The 20453-nt window shown below is 44.2% G+C and overlaps 1 protein-coding gene across 2 annotated transcripts in view; it reads right to left on the minus strand.

Annotated features, from left to right (window-relative positions):
• Positions 1-4827: 4827 nt before the first annotated feature.
• Positions 4828-20453, minus strand: part of LOC137379885 (PDZ domain-containing RING finger protein 4-like) — a 523744-nt gene continuing 508118 nt past the window's right edge. For both annotated transcript variants that reach the window (XM_068051287.1, XM_068051288.1), the window contains 2 exons: positions 11713-11829; positions 4828-6972 (listed from right to left, as the gene is read on the minus strand). In XM_068051287.1, coding sequence (XP_067907388.1) covers positions 5437-6972; positions 11713-11829 — 1653 coding nt within the window. In that variant the 3' untranslated portion in view covers positions 4828-5436. The remainder of the gene's footprint in view (positions 6973-11712; positions 11830-20453) is intronic.

The raw sequence follows: 20453 nt of genomic DNA on the forward strand, positions 1-20453 counted from the left end.
TTTTACCAATATCACTCAGCCTCAATACACCATACTCTTGTATTCATGAGGAACTTACCATGTTGACGTCCAGAGATTCCTTGGATTTGCTTGTCTGTTTTCCCCTTTATACAAGTTCTAGAACAACATGATTCCAAATGGATAGCAACAGAATTGTGACATTTATACAAAAATAAAAGTCTAATAACTTTCATCATATCACTGAGCTTGTGTCCCAAGTGAAAGTAATGTATGCTAGAATGTAAAAATCAAGACATGCCCTAAATTACTTTTGTCATTTTAAAATGAGTTTACATAACACAAACCTTTAAACTTGTGTTTTAAAATAACCTAGCTGACAGAAGGATAAAGGCTTGGAGTAGGGGTGGCCAAGCTTTTTGCGTGGGGGGCCACATTAACATTTTTGTCTTACATAGAGTTGAAACAATTGCAGAAAGATAAAGGCATTATAAATTTATCTTACTATTAATCAAAACAACAAATGTGCATTTTTGTGAAGAAACTTTAAACGAGAAGATTAATTTATTGACTTACGTTCTTGTCACTAAGTTGGATACTGATTTAGTGAGATACCTGGCATTTTTCTTTGATGCACAAGTAGTCAATGACTGCCCGCACACTTGTATAGCGATGCGGTGTATTCTGGATAGATGTCCATCTGTCAGGAGTGATCTTGATTGCTCCCTTTCTCTACGCTCTCTCTCTGTCTGTCTATCTCTATGTCTCTCTCTCCCCCTCCCTCTGTGTTGTTCCCGCCCCCTGTTGTCACCTCCCCATGTGTTACTCCCTCCCCTCTCTGTGTTGCTTCCCCTCCACCCCGTGTCGTCCCTGCTCTCACTATCTCTCCTCTCTTTCTCCCTGTCCCCCCACCTCTCTCTCCCTCTCTGTCTCCCTACATCTCCTTCTCTTTGTCCCCCCCCCCCCGCTCTCTCTCTCTCTCTCTTCCCCCTGCTCTCTCACCCCATTGCCACTCTCTGTCCCCCTTCCTCTCGCTCTCCCCCATTCTTTCTCCCCCTCTCACCTTCTCTCCCTATACACCCACCCCCTCTCTTTCTCTCTGACCATTGCTGAGAGTGGGAACAGTGCTTCTGCACTCCAAAGAGCTTTGTGGTTCACCGGCAGACACTTAGAAAAAAAAACGGAACCCGCCGGAAAATCCCAAATCTGTCCCAATTTCAGAAAACACTGTCTCTGCTTCAGCACCTGTCAGCTGTGAAACTGACACTTAGCATTTTTTTAAAAGCCGGTCTACAGAAGCCAATAGGAAATTTCACAACCCTGAAATTACCAGTTCTGGACCCCAAAATTGTTTACCACGGACACTGGTGAAGTGTATGAACATGTTGCAGACCCCTGCAACAGGTTTAATTTTTTCTTATAGTGGATGTACTGGTCAATTGAGTCTCATGATAGAAAGTAATTAATCATAACAGGAACCAATCGGACAGGTTTTCTTGAGTTAACAAAGAAAGAGGTTAATTTTATTGTACCTAAATCGAACTAATAAAAATAATCAACTATGCGCCAACTTTCACTCACACACACACTAGAGGTTTACACACACAAAAATAGGTTATAGATTGGTTGAGTTAGGTTCCATAGGGAAAAGGGGTATACAGTCTGTGGGGTTTGGTGATTTGGCTTTCTAGCTGAAATCTGTGGTCCTGAGGCTGTTAGTTTGAAGAGGTAGATGACTGGTTCAGTGGGTCTCTTGGAGACAGCAATGCAGATGATTTCCTTCAACAGGGTTTCTGATTGCAGCCGGATAATGCAAAGATGGTCAGTCAACAGGCAAAGATCGCAGCTTGTAAGCTGAAATGGAAAGAGAGCGAGGAGAGAGAGATATAGCAAGAGAGACCCACTCAGGTCTGCACGTATCAGAATCCAGAAGCTTCTCCTTTCTGCTGCAAACAAAACACCAGCTTAAAACCAGAGATCGAGAGGGGCTTGTCATAGGACAGTCACTCAGTGATTCAAACATAGCAGTTAGCAGTATTTCTTCTTGCTAAAAGAAAAAGAACAAGCAGTTCCTTTAAACTTCCTGGGTCTGGGTTCTTGCTGGGGAATGAGCAGACATTTTGTCTCCCTCCTCACAGGCCTTGCAATGTAGGATACAGTGTTGCAAATTAGGTGGCCATCTTAAGCTGCTAGCAAAGTCATCTTCTATCTGTTCTTTTTAAAAATGTCTTTTAAAAATATAAATTCAGATCTCCGGTCAGTGGATTAAAGAAAATTATCATGCAACAAAGCACATTGGTGTGACAGAGGGCAGTTAAGAGTCAATCACATTGCTGTGGGTTTGGAGTCACACGTAGGCCAGACTGGGTAAGGACGGCAGATTTCCTTCCCCTGAAGGGCTTTATTGAACCGGATATTATTTTTTTAAATAACAATCCTGTAGTTTCACGATTGTTAATAAGACTAGTATTTTATTCCAGATATATTAATCAAGTGAATTTAAATTCCCCCAGATGCCATGATGGGATTTGAACTCACATCTCCAGAGGTTTACTCCAGGTCTCTGGATGACCAGTCCAGTAACATTATGACTATGCTACCGTCCCCATACTCTAAGGAAGCAACTTAGTTATTCACATTAAACAGAATTGATCACAGGCACAGTGGGTAATTTTAACCCCCCACCCCATGATGGGTAGGAGAGGACCAGAGAGGTTAAATATGAATAACTAGGCAACCTGACTCCAACCCCAATTACAGGGTGTCTGGAAACCAAGGAAGATTTCCAACTGAAACTACTTTGAGGACCTGCAGCATTCATGATCAATGCTATTGGCTTAGAGCTGTGGTCAAGGACATCCCAATATCTTCTTTGACAACTTTATAGTTTGCTCTGACAAGGCTGTGGTGGACCAGTGAGCAATTGATGGCTGGGGTGTGAAGAGAACAACTGAGTGACTGTTGAGGTAAGGACACAATCTAGGATGGTTTTACTAATCTCATTGAAATTCTTAAGATTAGGAACATAGGGAGGAGGAGTCCATTAAAACCCTTGAACCTGTTCTGCCATTCAGTGGAGTCATGGTCAATCTGTGACCTAGCTCCATATCCCTTGAGACCATTCGATTAACAGAAATCCATCAATCTCAATTTTGAAATTAACAATTGAGCCAGCACCAATTGCAGTTTATGGAAGAGAGTTTCAAATGTCCACCAGCCTTTTGTGTGTAGAAAATTTCACTCCTGAAAGGCCTGGCTTTAATTTTTAGATTAGATCCCCCTAGTCCTGAACTCCCCAATGAGTGGAAACAGCTTCTCTCTATCTCCCTAACTGTTACAAACATACGAATCCGGAGCAAAGTAGGCCATTCCGCCCCTCGAGCCTGCTCCGCCATTCAATAAGATGATGGCTAATCTGTGTGTCTCCAATTCCACACCCATCTACCCCCGATAGCTTTTGATTCCCTTGCCTAACAAGAATCTATCTACCTCTGCCTTAAAAAATTATTCAGTGACCCTGCCTCCACCACCTTCTGCACCAAATGCCCTGAGTTTGAGCAAGAAGCAAGGAAGTTATGCCAAACCTCTACAAATGAATGCTTTGGTCTCAGCTGGAGTACTGGGTCCAATTCTGGTCACTACACTTTAGGAAGGATGTCCCAGAGGTTGCAGATGAGATTTGCTGGAATGGTACCAGAGATACAGGGCTTCAGTTACAAAGAGAGGCTACAGAAGGTGGGGTTGTTCTCCTTAGAGCAGAGGAGGTTAAGAGCAGATTTGATAGAGGTGTTCAAACCCATGAAGTGTTTTAACAGAGTAAATAAGGAGAAACTGATTTCAGTGGCAGAAGGATCGATAACCAACAGATCTAAGTTAATTACCAAAAGAAACAGAGAAACAATGGAATTATTTTCACACAGCAAATAGTTGTGATCTGGAATTCACCGCCTGAATGGGTGTGGAAACAAATTCAGTAGTAAATTTCAAAAGGGAATAAAGGGATAAATCCTCGAAGGGAAAAACTTTGCAAGGTTATGAGGGAAAGGGCGGTGGAGTGGGGCTAGTTGGATAGCTCTACCAAACAGCCAGCACAGCCACGATTGTCTGCTCTTCCCACAGAGCTCTGTAAAATTGCCTAAATGAATGCCACAGGTTTCCACTTGCTACATGCCACCTCTCAACTCAAATAAAGACTCAAAAACTACCCTTGTTGGATGTTCCAAAGACAGCTGATCAAGCCTTACTTGCCAGAATGACAAAGGCAATTGCTTGGATCCATGTCCAAGTTCTCTGAGCCAGTGTGCAAGAATTGCACACCAGATGCTCAAAGGCTTCTTGGATTGCAGTTCATTGATGTGCCTGCACCCTGCCGCAAACGGTTCCACATGAAGGAACAGACTCGTGCTTGCCAGCAACCACTTTGTTTGGAATTAGATTTGCATCATTTGTTTCTGAGCTAGCCCAGTCAAAGCACATGACCTTAGGATGGGTGGCTCACTTCCATGTGAGTTAACAAGGCCAGTGCATCATCTTTTCCTGCTTAGAATGTCTATTATACACACTGGCCTTATTCTAATGTCAAAGATGATGTTGTGGGTTTGATTGGCAATTTAAAACCCAGAACATGGAGATTAGCAAAAAAAAAAACATGTTGCCTTTGGAAAATTGAATGGCTAAAAATTTAATAGAAATACTATTGATTGTAGACGGTGGTCTTTAAAATAACAGTTCTCCCGAGGCCAGTTTAGTCTGTTCAATGTCAACAGGAAAGTATTTGGTAATGAGTGCAGGAAAAGATTTTACAATAATGTTTACTCTGCAATGTGTATTTCTTCAAATATAAGCAATAATTTATTTTTTCATCTTCACAATAACCACATATTTACCTGACTACAGCATCGATTCCACTAGAGTACGAGTCACTCATCCACCTACACTTTACTTGGACAATACACATTTAATTTACAGTCTAATTGTACAATACATGGCTGAACAAATGTGAAGGTTAAAAGCTCGGATGTTAATAGTTTATGCTCCACTTGCCAGCAGAGAAAGTAAAGTTATGTAAAAGCTAGCACCGCAATGCATGTGGACGAGTATGCAAAGCTATTGGGATTTGGCATCATAATTATAGTTTTAATAACATAAACATACATTACAAAAGAAACCTGTGTAATGATTAATGGACTTGTAATAAAGTCAGATTCTTAAGTTACATAGGCATAGTATCATATGAAATATGGCTCCTTTTATTTTACAAATAACAGGAATGAAATCATGGTTTAGATGACAGGAAGTTGCAACCGACAGACAAAGGTACCACCAATTGTAATACATGTTGTAAAACTGATCAGCAACTGCTTGTAAAAACCATAATTAGATTAGCAGTTCTCAGATAGAAAAAAGTGACATGCCACATTTAACGAGGCAATTGTATTCTACCTCAAATCGGTAGCGTCCTTATAAAAAGAGTCCCTTTCACACAGTAGTAACCGACAGGAAGGAATTGTAGATTCTTGTGCCATCTGGAGACTTGGCACCATGTGTCATTAGTTCTTGGATTGTCATCCAGTTGTCAAAGATTTTCTTATTGCGCTTTCTCATCATTTTTCTGTGGCTCAGTTCGATAATGTTGACTTCCTTTTTCCCTTCGCCGCCGCTCTGGGGGTTCTCCCTGAGACATTCCAAACGGCTGCGCATCATGAACTCCCTCCGTCTCCGTTGCTCCTTAGCTCGTACCACATGCTGCTTTCGCTCTTCCTTGCTCCAGTAGCGGCCGGTCTTCATCTCGCTCATGGCGTCGTCGTCCGTGGTCATGCCGCAACGCTCCTCTTTGATCTTTAAGGCACGTTCCTTGAGCAGACGGTCCCGTACAGGCCGCTTTGTGATGTACCGAGTCCCGTCACTGCGGACCTTCACTTTCCACTCCATCTTGGACTCAGCCGTGGCTTTCTGAGAGTCTTTGCACATGCTCACTAGGCTGAGTTGACTATTGGCGTACTCCACCGCAGACTTCTGTTGGATGAGCTGCATGTAGCTCTGGTAGTGCCTCGCGTGGGCGGGTATGTTGACGTGTCTGTATGGAGAGCTGTGATAGGGTGACAGATATGGGACGTGCTGGCTGCCGCCTTTCTCCTGGTCTCCAGACTTGCTCCCCTCTGTCACATTCTCAGTGTCTTCTCCGGGCACAGCTGTTTCCGGTGTCTCTGAGGAGCTGCTTACGGCAGGGCTGGCCTCTCTGCTGTTCTGCCTAGATGAAGCCTGAGCAGCTTCGATAGAGCTTCTCAGATTCTTCTTGTTGGTGATGCTGATGATTCGTTGAAGAGAACTGTCTGGCGACCGATCTACAGTTAAAGGAGTGCTGCGGCAGCTCTCTGCTGTGTTGTAGGCACTGGAACTATCTTTGTCCGACTTCTCGGGGTGCTCCATGATGTCAGCCAGCTTTCCCCTTTGTGTATCTATGCTGGTGTTGTAGTTCCTGAACCCACTGCCATGGATTGACCACACATCTCCATATTCCTCCCTCACTTTCTGAAGCTGGTGTGCCTGCATGATATTCTGGCACTCCAGTTCAATGTTCCTCAGTTCCTCATTGAGCATCTCCAGTTCCCGATCCACCACCTCTTGTTGCCTTCTGCCGCATTCTATTGTGCTTGTGGAATAGTAAAGGTCAAACTGGCTTCGATTGCTCATCTTGCACTTCATCTCCAGAAGCTCCTTGAACCTCTCGCATTCTTCATCCTGAGTGCCCACAAAATCCGAGTCATTATATTCCCCAGATACAAAGCTCTCATTGCACTGGAGCTCGCTGCTGCCCAGAGTGTCCTGGCTGTAGCCCAGATCCCGTTGACTTTGCAGCGAGGTGCTGTTCTGCTCCTCTCCCAGTATCTCCTGCTCTGAACTCTCATCATTCCTCATGCTCTCGTCTGTGCGGCCGAGCCCACTGTCTTTCTCATGGTTATTGGAAGAGGTGGTTGCAGTGTCTGTTGTTCCACCATCTTCTTCATGCTTTTTCTGTGTTGATGAAAAAAATACATTCAGACACCAAAAGTAACTGACCAGTTGCTTTGAACAACCACTTGCATTTCTTAAGCCTCTTTAACATAGAAAAACATACCCCCAAAAAATCAACACTGCGTCAATGAAAGAAGTACTAGGAGGGGGGATCAATTGCTTAGACAAGAAGTGGGTTTTAAAGAGGTTCTTAAAGGAAGAGGGAAAAGACAGCACAAGTGCTTGCTACGAGCACCAGCTCTTGGTAGACTTGCTCAGGTTTAGCATCCTAGTTATACACTGTGCCTCCCTGAATCAGCAACTTCAATTTAGAGAGAAAGTATGCGCATTAATAAAGTGTTGTATCACGTCAATAAAAAGTCCTAATACACTTCACAATCAATGCCGAACCTGCCCATTGCACCATTCTTGTATCTGACTGAATCAGCTGATTGGACTGGAAGACTTCAGTGGGACACATGCTACCTGATCTAAGGGAATACATTATAAATACAGTATCCAACAACTCCATGGTGCCCAGAGGGGTGTGCTATTCTTTTTAATGGAACATATAATGGTGTAGATTATATTAATGACCTAGGCTTTGGTATATAATGCATAATTTTAAAGTTTGCAGATAATACAAAACTTGGAAAAATTGTAAACTGAGGGGAAGAGAGTAGCAGACTTCAGGAGGACAAAGATGGACTGGTGAAAGAGGCTGACATTTGGCAGATTCAATTTTATGCAGAAAAGTGTGAAGTGACACATATTGGAAGGAAGAATGAGATGAGGCATTTCAAATTAAACACAATTTTAAAGGCGGGGCAGCACAGAGAAACCTGGGGGTGCCTGTACACAAATCTTTGAAGATGGCAGGACAAGTAGATAAGGCTGTTAAAAAAGCATACAAGGTTAATAAATACAGGCAGAGTACAAAAGCAAGCAAGTTATACTGAAAGTTTATAAATCACTGATTAGTCATTCTGGGCACTACAAGATGGAAAGGTGCTAAAGTGGGTGCAGTAGAGATTTACTGGAATGGTAGCAGTGATGAGGGGACTTCAGTTATGTGGAGACACTAGAGATGCTGGGATTGTTCTTCTTACAGCAGAGAAGGCTAAGGGGAGATTTATTAGAGGTGTGCAAAATCATGAAATGTTTTGATAGCATAAATAAAGAGAAGCTGTTTCCAGTGCCAAAAGGATCAGTAACCAGGAGATACAGATTTAAGGTAATTGGCAGAAAAACCAGATGAGGAGACTTTTTTTTTATGCAGTGACTTATGATCTGGAATGTAGTACCTGAAAGGGTGGTGGAAGCAGATTCAAGGATAACTTATAAAGGGAATTGGATAAATTGCCGAAGAAGAGACAGTTACTGGGCTATGGGGAAAGCACAGGGGTGTGGGACTAATTGGATAACTCCTTCTAGTACATGCACAATAGGATGGTTAATAAACAAGGTTAATAAATATCCTTCTGTACTATAAGATTCTATGATTGACAGCACTCAATGTTATGAGATTTGACAATTTTCCATCAGTGCTTGTGGTTGGTGTGTGTGTGTGTGTCTCCATTGCTTTTATTTTTATAAAATTCATTCATGGGATGTGAGCATCGCTGACCAGGCCAGTATTTATTGTCCATCCCTATTTGCCCTCGAGAAGGTGATGGTGAGCTGCCTTCTTGAACCACTGCAGTCCATGTGGGGTAGGTACACCGACAGTGCTGTTAGGAAGAGAGTTCCAGGATTTTGACCCAGCGACAGTGAAGGAACGGCAATATAGTTCCAAGTCAGGATGGTGTGTGGCTTGGCGGGGAACTTGCAGGTGGTGGTGTTCCCATGCATTTGCTGCTCTTGTCCTTCCAGGTGTTAGAGGTCACGGGTTTGGAAGGTGCTGTCTAAGGAGCCTTGGTGCATTGCTGCAGTGCATCTTGTAGATGGTACACACTGCTGCCGCTGTGCATGGTGGTGGAGGGAGTGTATGTTTGTGGATGGGGTGCCAATCAAGCGGGCTGCTATGTCCCGGATGGCATCGAGCTTCTTGAGTGTTGTTGGAGCTGCACCCATCCAAGCAAGTGGAGAGTATTCCATCACACTCCTGACTTGCGTCTTGATCTTAATGTCATTGAATGTCAGGGGAGATGGGTAGATTCTCTCTTGTTGGAGATGGTCATTGCCTGGCACTTGTGTGGCGTGAATGTTACTTGCCACTTATCAGCCCAAGCCTGGATATTGTCCAGGTCTTGCTGCATTTCTACACGGACTGCTTCAGTACTTGAGGAGTCGCAAATGGTGCTGAGCATTCCATAATCAGCAGCGAACATCCCCACTTCTGACCTTATGATTGAAGGAAGGTCATTGATGAAGCAGCTGAAGATGGTTAGGCCTAGGACTCTACCCTGAGGAATGCCTGCAGTGATAATCCTGGAGTTGAGATGATTGACCGCCAACAACCACAACCATCTTCCTTTGTGCTAGCTATAACTCAAACCAGCAGCAAGTTTTCCCCCTGATTCCCATTGACTCCAGTTTTGCTAGAGCTCCTTGATGCCATACTCGGTCAAATGCTGCCTTGATGCCAAGGGCAGTCATTCTCACCTCACCTCTTGAGTTCAGCTCTTTTGTTCATGTTTGAACCAAGGCTGTAATGAGGTCAGGAGCCGAGTGGCCCTGGTGGAACCCAAACTGAGTGTCAGCAAGCAGGTTATTGTTAAACAAGTTCTGATTGATAGCACTGTCGACAACACCTTTCATCACTTTACTGATGATTGAGAGTAGACTGATGGGGCGGTAATTGGTTGGGTTGGACTTGTCCTGTTTTTTATATACAGGACATACCTGGGCAATTTTCCACATTGCCAGGTAGATGCCAGTGTTGTAGCTGTACTGGAACAGCTTGGCTAGGGGCGCAGCAAGTTCTGGAGCACAGGTCTTCAGTACTATTGCCGGAATATTGTCAGTGCCCATAGTCTTTGCAGTATCCAGTGTATTCAGTTGTTTCTTGATATCACATGGAGTGAATCGAATTGGCTGAAGTCTGGCATCTGTGATGCTGGGGATTTCAGGAGGAGGCCGAGATGGATCATTGAATCGGCACTTCTGGCTGAAGATTGCTGCAAATGCTTCAGCCTTATCTTTCGCACTGATGTGCTGGGCTCCCCCATCATTGAGGATGGGGATATTTGTGGAGCCACCTCCTTCAGTTTGTTGTTTAATTGTCCACCATCATTCACGACAGGATTTATATCATTGATCACCGGGTTTTTTTTGTACTGGACTTGACATGTAAATGCTTTTCCTATTCTTGGTTAAGCAGTAATCCTCATCTGGAAAACACTTCATGTTTTGATTAATACCGTAGCAAATACAGTCAGAGCGTTGGGCTCTGCTAATAAGATGGGATCTGTGGTACCTTTAAATTTTTTCACGGTTGCTGAAGCTGTATCTTAAATGGGACACCTTATGAATGACCTGTACAATACCTTCCAGGTTGATGCACATCCTTACACGTGCACACCTTAGCCGGCATATTGGATGTGCCACAGTTCAGCAATCTGCTTGGTATGGATGCAGGTAAAGCCTAAATCTTTTGAATAGTAGGGTAGCTGCCAGTCTGTGGGAACAAGGTTCCTGTTTGAGGCTGATCCAGTTGGCCCCATCATACTGGCAACCCTCACTGTTGGTATTCCTTTCAATAGTACAACAAAAGTCTGTTTGGATGCAGATCAAATGATAATCAGACAAGTAAATTGGTTTCAAGTGATCAGGAGAGTCTGGTCAGTGCTAGGTTTTATTCGATATTACTTCCAGTTAGAGAGCAAATCCAACTCCAGTTGGAGATGAGACCATTAGGAACTGCAATGGGAGACCAAAATAGTTATGGACGTCTGTTTTCTGGCTTCCTAGTTGATTCTCATTGGTAAGGTAAAGCACCAATCAGCAGAACAGGACATTGAGGGATAGATGATCAAATTCAATCAATGTTAGCTGCCAGACAGGGGAAAATCAATGGCAGATGGTGGCTGGTAATCTGTTGCCTAAAGGACCATCCCTTTCTTTAGCAGTACTCCAGTCTGTTAGACTTTGAAATGCTTAATTCAAAATCTTTTTTGCAATATGCTGCTAACTCTTGTTTGTAATATAGTAGAGAACTGGGAAGAATGACATGGAAATATGCCAGAAAGATGCTCAGCAAAGCGAGTCTGGCAGCCTCCACCCAGTTATTAGAGGTGAACTTCTCAAGCACAAACACTAATTGACAGTCTTATTCAGAGTCCAAAAGTGTGACTGTCACAGGAAATGGAAACTTCACACTGATGCAGGAAGGATTGCTTTTTTGAGTTCAGGGTTAAAGTACATTATTGGTACAGATTGGAGAGACTCGACTCCGTATCGAACCCATACTGTTCCACTCTGATGCTCCTGAAATAGGAGTTATGTTGAGGAAAAAACTTTACCAGAAAGGAAAAACAATAGGTCATGCTCAACAAAAATCATGACCATGGCAGGAGTATGTTGACTATTTGCTTTATTCAGAATGATTCAGTTGGTTGATATAAAAGGATTGTCAGAAAGCATGTTGGTCTGAAGGGTAGAAATATATGTTAAAATGAATGTCACCTAGGGCAAGGTTAAGAGCTGTTTTACTATAAATCTGTCGACTGTTGGCACTTAAATGAAAGCATAAATATCATATAATGTCCTTGATGACAAATGGCAGATGCCTCTCTGTTCATAGGCTGTCTTGAATGTTACCTGCTCAAGGCCAGTAGCTGTAAACTGCATCGCTTGATTGTGTTGCTCTTCCAACATATCCATATGTAGCTCATCAAGAAAATCATTCCGGTCATCATCAAGCCATCCCTCATCCAACTGACAGAAATAGAGAGAAGACACAATGTTACAAAACTATCACTAAACAGTACAAGTCCTCACTAAGAAGCAGTAAATCTAAAGCTGAACGAAAAAATGCTACATATGGATGCTTGCAGGGTGCTGAATAAGTTGTTTCCAGGAAATCGTTATTGCATTTATCTTGTTTAGGACTTAATTGTGGAATTGTAACAATGTCCATCAGAGCTATTCATATTGCAGCATGGTCATTCATTTGGTAAATGCATCCATCCATAAGTCAGGATGAGGAGTAGGAATAAAGGATAAAGGAGTGACATTCCTTCAACCTTATTCAGAACGAGTTCCACACAACACTGGTGGAGGATCAGTCAAAGCAACTGAAATAGGTATTTGTGGTGTGCAATGGAATTTCAAAGGTATGTTTCACAGGAGCTTTGTTAGCTTACTATAAAGAGGAAATGTTGTAGCATGAATAGGAAGTCAGTTGACAAACAGGAAACTCGAGCAAATGGACATTGCTCAGATTGGAGGACAGTTTGAAGTGGTGTATCCCCGGGATTAGGTCTGGATCTATTTCTCAGAATAACACCTGAACCGAGCTGGGACCAGGGCCCTCTCGGAAAAGATAAATAGGGCAATCACAAGGACTTTAAATGAGTAAATGGAGGGGTGTAGGAACTAAGGGGTTAATAACAGCCATTTTTAATCTGTTGTTACTGTACATTCGTATGTTCGTGGATAAACCCAGGCCGGTTATGGCCTGATACAATTCACATGAGATGCTAGGTTTTAAAGTAGAATGCTTCTCAGAAATGTTGTGGTTATGCTTGGGTGTAGTTATAATTTGTATGTGTATTAATATTAGAATTAAGTTATGTGCATTATGTTTGGAATCATGTTATGTGAAATGTATATTTGTATGTTGCTGTGGGGAGATGGTGAGAGTTGTTGGAAGACAATGTTTACTGTAGCAACAAAAGCAGAAATTGTTTTTATTATGAGACAGGATGTCTTGATAACTGCCCTTCTGCTTTTCAATTAAGACAGACTTAGGCTTGTAGGCATCATGGGGATGGAAATGCAAGAAAAGGTATTCGGAGACCATTCATGACGAGAACATTGATGGGAATAGCAAACATTGCCTATTGTGTGACAATGACTTAGGCCATCAACCCATCTGTTGAGACAATGCATGGAAGGTAAGGTCACATCTAGTCAATCTAACTTCTTTTTCTTTGGCCCTCCTTGTCTCGAGAGACAATGGGTAAGCACCTGGAGGTGGTCAGTGGTTTGTGAAGCAGTGCCTGGAGTGGCTATAAAGGCCAATTCTAGAGTGACAGACTCTTCCACAGGCGCTGCAGATAAAATTGGTTGTCGGGGCCTTTACACAGTTGGCTCTCTCCTTGCGCTTCTGTCTTTTTTCCTGCCAACTGCTAAGTCTCTTCGACTCGCCACTCTTTAGCCCCGCCTTTATGACTGTCCGCCTGCTCTGGAGATCACTGGCAACTAACTTCCATGACTTGTGGTCAATGTCACAGGACTTCATGTCGTGTCTGCTGACGTCTTTAAAGTGGAGACATGGACGGCTGGTGGGTCTGATACCAGTGATGAACTCGCTGTACAATGCGTCCTTGGGGATCCTGCCATCTTCCATGTGGCTCACATAGCCAAGCCATCTCAAGCGCCGCTGGCTCAGGAGGGTGTATATGCTGGGGATGTTGGCCGCCTCGAGGGCTTCTGCGTTGGAGATACGGTCCTGCCACCTGATGCCAAGGATTCTCCGGAGGCAGCGAAGACGGAATGAATTGAGAAGTCACTCTTAGCTGACATACGTTGTCCAGGCCTCACTGCTTTAGAGTAAGGTACTGAGGACACAGGCTTGATACACTTGGACTTTTGTGTTCCGTGTCAGTGCACCATTTTCCCACACCCTCTTGGCCAGTCTGGACATAGCAGAGGACGCCTTTCCCATGCGCTTGTTGATTTCTACATCGAGAGACAGGTTACTGGTGAAAGTTGAGCCGAGGTAGGTGAACTCTTGAACCACTTCCAGAGCGTGGTCCCCAATATTGATGGATGGAGCATTTCTGACGTCCTGTCCCACGATGTTCGTTTTCTTGAGGCTGGTGGTTAGGCCAAATTCTTTGCAGGCAGCCGCAATCCTGTCAATGAGTCTCTGCAGACACTCTTCAGTGTGGGATGTTAATGCAGCATCGTCAGCAAAGAGGAGTTCCTCGATGAGGACCTTCCGTACTTTGGTCTTCGCTCTAAGACGGGCAAGGTTGAACAACTAATCTTGTGTGGAGGAAAATTCCTTCTTCTGAAGACTTGAACGCATGTGAGAGCAGCAGGGAGATGATCCCAAACAGCGTAGGTGCAAGAACACAGCACTGTTTCACGCCATTTTGGATAGAAAAGGGGTCTGATGAGGCACCGCTATGCTGAATTGTGCCTTTCATATGGTCATGGAATGAGGTGGTGATACTTCGTAGCTTTGGTGGACATCCAATCTTTTCTAGTAGTCTGAAGAGACCACGTCTGCTGACGAGGTCAAAGGCTTTGGTGAGATCTATGAAAGCCACGTAGAGGGGCATCTGTTGTTCGCGGCATTTCTCCTGTAGCTGGCGAAGGGAGAACAGCATGTCAATGGTGGATCTCTCTGCTCGAAAGCCGCACTGTACCTCAGGGTAGACATGCTCAGCCAGCTTCTGGAGCCTGTTTAAAGCGACTCGAGCGAAGACTTTCCCCACTATGCTAAGCAGGGAGATTCCATGGTAGTTGTTGCAGTCACCGCGGTCACTCTTGTTCTTATAGAGGGTGATGATATTGGCATCGCGCATGTCCGGTGGTACTGCTCCCTCATCCCAGCACAGGCTAAGTAGTTCATGGAGTGCTGAGAGTATAGCAGGCTTGGCACTCTTGAATATTTCAGGGGTAATGCCATCCTTCCCAGGGGCTTTTACACTGGCTTGAGAATCAATGGCATCAGTGAGTTCCAATTTTGTTGTCGCAATTGCCTAGATCGCCATTAAGTTTGAATGGCGGTGAATGGGAAATGGTCTTTTCTTTAATTCGGAGAGCGGCCGCCGTCACAGCCCGTACCGGGGAGACAGGAGAGATGATCCACGAGCTGCTGCTGGCACTGAGCGGATACCCGGGCAGCACCTTTATCTGGAACAAGCACAGCAGCCTACAGTCTACTGGGTGCATGACGGGGAGGAGCAGGTGCCCAAGTGCCCATGAGGCAGTTGTCGAGGCTCAGGGCCTCAATCCGGCTTCGGTCGCCCTTCCGCCATCACAGCTGGGAGCCAGGAAAGAAGCTCCACCGTGAGCTGGATGGCGACCACGAGCGCAGCGTCAGCCTGGAGGATGCCGACATCAGGAGGCCTTGCAGCCTGTGGGCTGGCCTGCTCACCAGGGTCGTGACCACTGCCGGACAACTCTCCCTCTCACTACCACTCCCCTCGCACCCCCTTCCCCCCACCCCCTCCTCCCTTGCACCCCTTCCCCTTCCCTCCCTGCACCCCATCCCCACTTGCACCCCATTCCCAGCTCCCCCCTCGCACCCCTCCGCACCCCCTCTCCCCCCACCTCCCCACCCCCTTCCCCTTGCACCTCCTTCCCCCCACACCCGCACCTCCCCATCCCCTCCCCCCTTGCACCCCCTTCCCCGCTCTCCCCCTTCACACTCCCTTCCCCCCACCCTCTTCTCCCACGCACCCCTTCCCCTCCACCTCCTCCCCCCTCACACCCCTTCCCCCCCACCTGATCCCCCCTCGCACCCCCTTCCCTCCACCTCCTCGACAAGTGGACTGTAACACCGCACCAATTTGCACGACAAAAAAAGGAAAGAAGGTACCAGCCCTTCGTTTTGCAAGTTGGAACGTCAGAACTATGTGTCCTGGCCTGTCGGAAGACCTTACACAAATCAATGATTCTCAGAAGACTGCCATCATTAACAATGAGCTCAGTAGACTCAATGTGGATATTGCAACACTTCAGGAGACACACCTCCCTACGAGCGGATCTCTAAGAGAGCAAGACTACACCTTCTATTGGCAGGGTAGGGATCCGTAGAACTAAGACAGCATGGAGTGGGCTTCACCATCAGAAACTTTTTGCTCAGAATGATAGAGCCACCTTCAAATGGCTCAGAACGCATACTGTCCATCCAACTGCTCACCGCCTCTGATCCAGTACACCTACTCAGCATCTGTGCTCCAACACTCTGCCCCCCACCTGACGTTAAAGACCAGTTCTATGAGAAAGTCCATAATATCATTAGTAGCATTCCTAATAACAAACATTTGTTCCTACTGGGGGACTTGAACGCCTGGATTGGGGCCGACCATGACTCATGGCCCTCCTGCCTTGGGCGCTATGGCATTGGAAGGATGAATGAGAATGGACAGAAACTGCTGGAGTTGTGTACCTAATCCAACCTCTGCATCACCAACTCGTTCTTTCATACTAAATCCTATCACCAGGTTTCATGGAGGCACCCAAGATCACGTTGTTGGCACCAGCTGGACCTCATCGTCACAAGGCGAGCCTCTATATACAGTGTCCAAATCACACACAGCTTCCACAGTGTGGACTGCGACACTGACCACTCCCTGGTGTGCAGCAAAGTTAGACTCAAACCAAAGACGCTACATCACTCTAAGCAGAAGGGCCTGCCCGCACATCAACAATAACAGAATTTCTTATCCACAGCTGTTACATAAGTTTCTAAATTCACTTGAAAAAGCCCTTCAAAACACTCCTGCAGGGGATGCAGAGACGAAGTGGGCCCACATCAGAGACACCATCTATGACTCAGCAATGACCACCTTTGGCAAATGTGAGAAGCAGAATGAAGACTGGTTTCAACCTCACTTTGAAGAGCTGGAACCTGTCATAGCCGCTAAGCGCATTGCACTGTTGAACTACAAGAAAGCCCCCAGCGAGTTAACATCCGTAGCACTTAAAGTTGCCAGAAGCGCTGCACAAAGAACAGTTAGGCGCTGCGCAAACGACTACTGGCAATACCTATGCAGTCGTATTCAGCTGGCCTCGGACACCGGAAACATCAGCGGAATGTATGATGGCATTAAGAGAGCTTTTGGGCCAACCATCAAGAAGATCGCCCCCCTCAAGTCTAAATCAGGGGGCACGATCTCTGACCAACGCAAGCAAATGGACCGCTGGGTGGAGCACTACCTGGAACTGTACTCCAAGGAATATGTTGTCACTTAGACCGCCCTCAATGCAGCCCAGACTCTGCCAGTCATGGATGAGCTGAACAAACAGCCAACAAAATCGGAACTCAGTGATGCCATTGATTCTCAATCTAACTATTATAAACTAAATCAAGAAGCAACATTGCATAGAAGGTGAGGTCATACCTGACTAATCAAAAAAGTTAAGGTGGAATGTAACCTAATATGGAATGAAGAAACCCCCCAGGAAAGGGGGAGGGGGATAAATGGAAGGTGCTGAGAGACATTGGAGCACACAGATTCAAAGAAGAGACCACCCTCCAGTCAACAGAACACTTCAAGAGAGAAGGCTGCACCAGCAGCTCGGGAAGCAAGAACCGAGAACACACTGCACTCTGCTGTACAACTACTGCCGTTGGTTAAGTATTGTTTGTAAATCCTTGCTGTGCTTAATAAATTCTCTATCTTGATTTACGAATACCAGAGCCTGGCCCTTGTGGGTCAAAGTCTAGTCAACGTCCCGTCCAAACACACAAAATCTTACAGAGGAGGTTTCAGATGAAAAAGGTAGAATACATAATAGTTTGAAAACAAAAGGGAAGAGAATAGAGTAAATGTAAGAAATTGTGCTTTAGGCGCTGCAGGTAAAGGGAAAACTAAAAGATGTAAAGTGATTAAACCAGGAGAGAAAAAATAAGAAATGTGTGAGTAAAACATTAGAGCAGAAGAATAGGCTAAGGTGTGGGGCCCATATGAACACAAATTGCATGCACTGCAGGTGCAAATTCAACTTGGTGGATACGATATGGTAGTCATTACTGAGACATGGCTGCAAGACAGTCAGGACTCGGAACTGAAAATACCAGGTTATAAAAGGTCGATAGGAAGGATAGGAAATCTGGTAGTGATTAGCATTAATGAGTATGGTGTATAGGCCTCCTGGTAGCAGCTGTAAAGTGCAACAATTATTTTAATGCAGAGATCAGACAAGCATGTAGCAAAGGCAGAATGGTTTTGATAGGGGATTTTAACTTCCATATAGATTGAGATAAGCAAACTAGCTCGTGAATTTCTTGAGTGCGTTCAGGATAGTTTTCTGTAACAATATGTCCTAGAACCAACAAGGCAGGCCATATTAGATTAAATAATGAGCAAGATTAGTTAACAGCCTAATGGTGCATGAACATTTATCTAAGAGTTATCATAATATGATCAAGTTCAATGTTGTGTTTGAAAGAGCCAAATGCCAAAACAGCTACTAAGATTCCAAGTTTAGGTAAGACGGCTTTCAATGGGATGAGACAGAGACTGCCCATAGTAAACTGGGCAAATCTGTTAATGGGTAAAATGACAGATGATCAGTAAGAGGTGTTTGAAAAAGAATTTAACATGATACAGAGCTGGGCAAAAGCTCATCCTGCCCAAAAATGGCAAAGGATGACTAAAGAGGTGAGGGACAACATAAAACTAAAAGAAAAAGCATACAAAAATATAAAAAAGACATATTATGCCAGATGAGAGAGATACAAAGAACAGTCAAGGGTAACAGAACAGATAGTAAAAGCTACAAAAAAGGAAACATGAGAAGAAATTTACAAGGGACATAAAAGTCCATGCAAATAACCACCTGCTTTTTCCTAACATAATTATAAAAGTTAAGAGAAATGCAGGGTCCTTAAAACTGATAATGGTGATACTATAAATGAAAATAAGGAAATGGCAGGCATAAATTACTTTGCATCACTACTTAGAGTAGAGGGAAGAGGACAGCATGTTGGCCATCTCAAGGAAACGAATACCGAATCAAGGACAGGGACTCATCAAAATAAACAGTAATGAAGAAAATAATGGCACAAATCCCCACGACCAGATGGTTTTCATCCAGTGTTTAAATGAAGTAGGTGAGAACACTGCAGATGCCCATGATCTTCCAAAGTTCTCTCGATTCAGAAACCGTTCCTTTAGATTGGAAAATTGCGCATTACTGTACTATTTAAGAAAGGTGAGAGAGGGAAACCAGGGAATGATAGGCCAGATAGCCTAATATCTGTTGTTGGGAAATTACTAGAGTCTATAAGTAAGGATGAATTTATTGGACACCCTTGAAGATTTTCATCAGAGCATGGATTTGTAAAGGGGAGGTCATGCCTGACAAACCTGATTGAATATTCTGAAGAGGTGACTAGAGTAGTGGACAGGGGAATGTCTGTGGATATTTTTATATGTAATTCCAGAAGGCATTTGATGAAGCCCCTCATAAAAGACTGTTAACTAAAGTTGAAGCTCATGGAATTGAAGGCAAATTTTTGACCTGGTTAGGAAATTGGCTGAGTGGCAGGAGACAGAGAGTAGGGATAATGGGCAGGTACTCTAAATGACAGTGTTGTGGTTTCAACTATTCCCTGTATTTATTAACAACTTAGATGAAGGGACAGAGAGCCACTTATCCAGGTATGCAATGTGTCATGCAGGCCCCCACCTGCCAAGAATGAGGCACATTAATTTTGTCACATGCACATTAAACTTCAAATTGTTGCTGGGAAGAAAAGAGGGCCTATTTCAAAGAATTGCCAGGCCCCTAACCGGAAAGTCATTTTTGTCTACTAGCAGACAGTGTTGGAATAAAGGAACCAGTCCCTGCTCCCAATACACAGAACAAACGTGGTCAGGCCAGTTTACATGACTAACTGGCTGTTGCAGAGTTTTGAACTGATAATTTTAAATTGGAGAAACAGTGTTTGAAGACAGAAAGCACCTGGCTCCTGGATTGAGAACATCTCTCTCCTGTCTGCTCCCATCTCTTTCTCATCAGATTTGGAATCCAATGAAGACACATGAACCCCAAGAGAGAAAAGTCTCCTACAGTGAACAAGGTTTAAGAAAAATACTGAGCCCCAATGAAAAGCAATAATTAACTTCAAGCAAGGACTTTACAGTGAGCTCGAAGAACCTTGTTTCTTTACCTTATAATTGGAAAGCGGTGAACAAGGATTCACCAAGGGAGAGCTAAAAACAGTGTGTTTAAAAATAAAACCCTGTTACAGTAAGACGAGGTGAAGGCTGAAAGGGACCCCTAGACATCTTTCTCACCTGGTCGTAACAAATGATACAAATATAGGTGGCAATGGAAGTAGAATATTACAAAGATTTTAATCAATTAAGTAAATGGACAAAACTGTGGAAAATAGATTTCAAAAAGGTGAGTATGAGGTCATCCACTTTGGACCTAAAAAGGATAGATATTTTCTAAATGGTGAAAATTTTGTGGAGATCCAAAGGGACTTGGGGGTCCATGTACATAAATCATTAAAATGTCATGGCCAGCAACACTCCCTCTAAATATTTTGGTGTGTGCAACCTATTCATTTAAATGTACTGGCCCTTTAAAAAATTTTTGCACAGCACATGGTAACTTAAAGGTGCTGACCTGTGCTCGGCTCG

Source organism: Heterodontus francisci, chromosome 18 (assembly GCF_036365525.1).
Source record: "Heterodontus francisci isolate sHetFra1 chromosome 18, sHetFra1.hap1, whole genome shotgun sequence".
Classification (NCBI taxonomy): Eukaryota; Metazoa; Chordata; class Chondrichthyes; order Heterodontiformes; family Heterodontidae; genus Heterodontus; species Heterodontus francisci.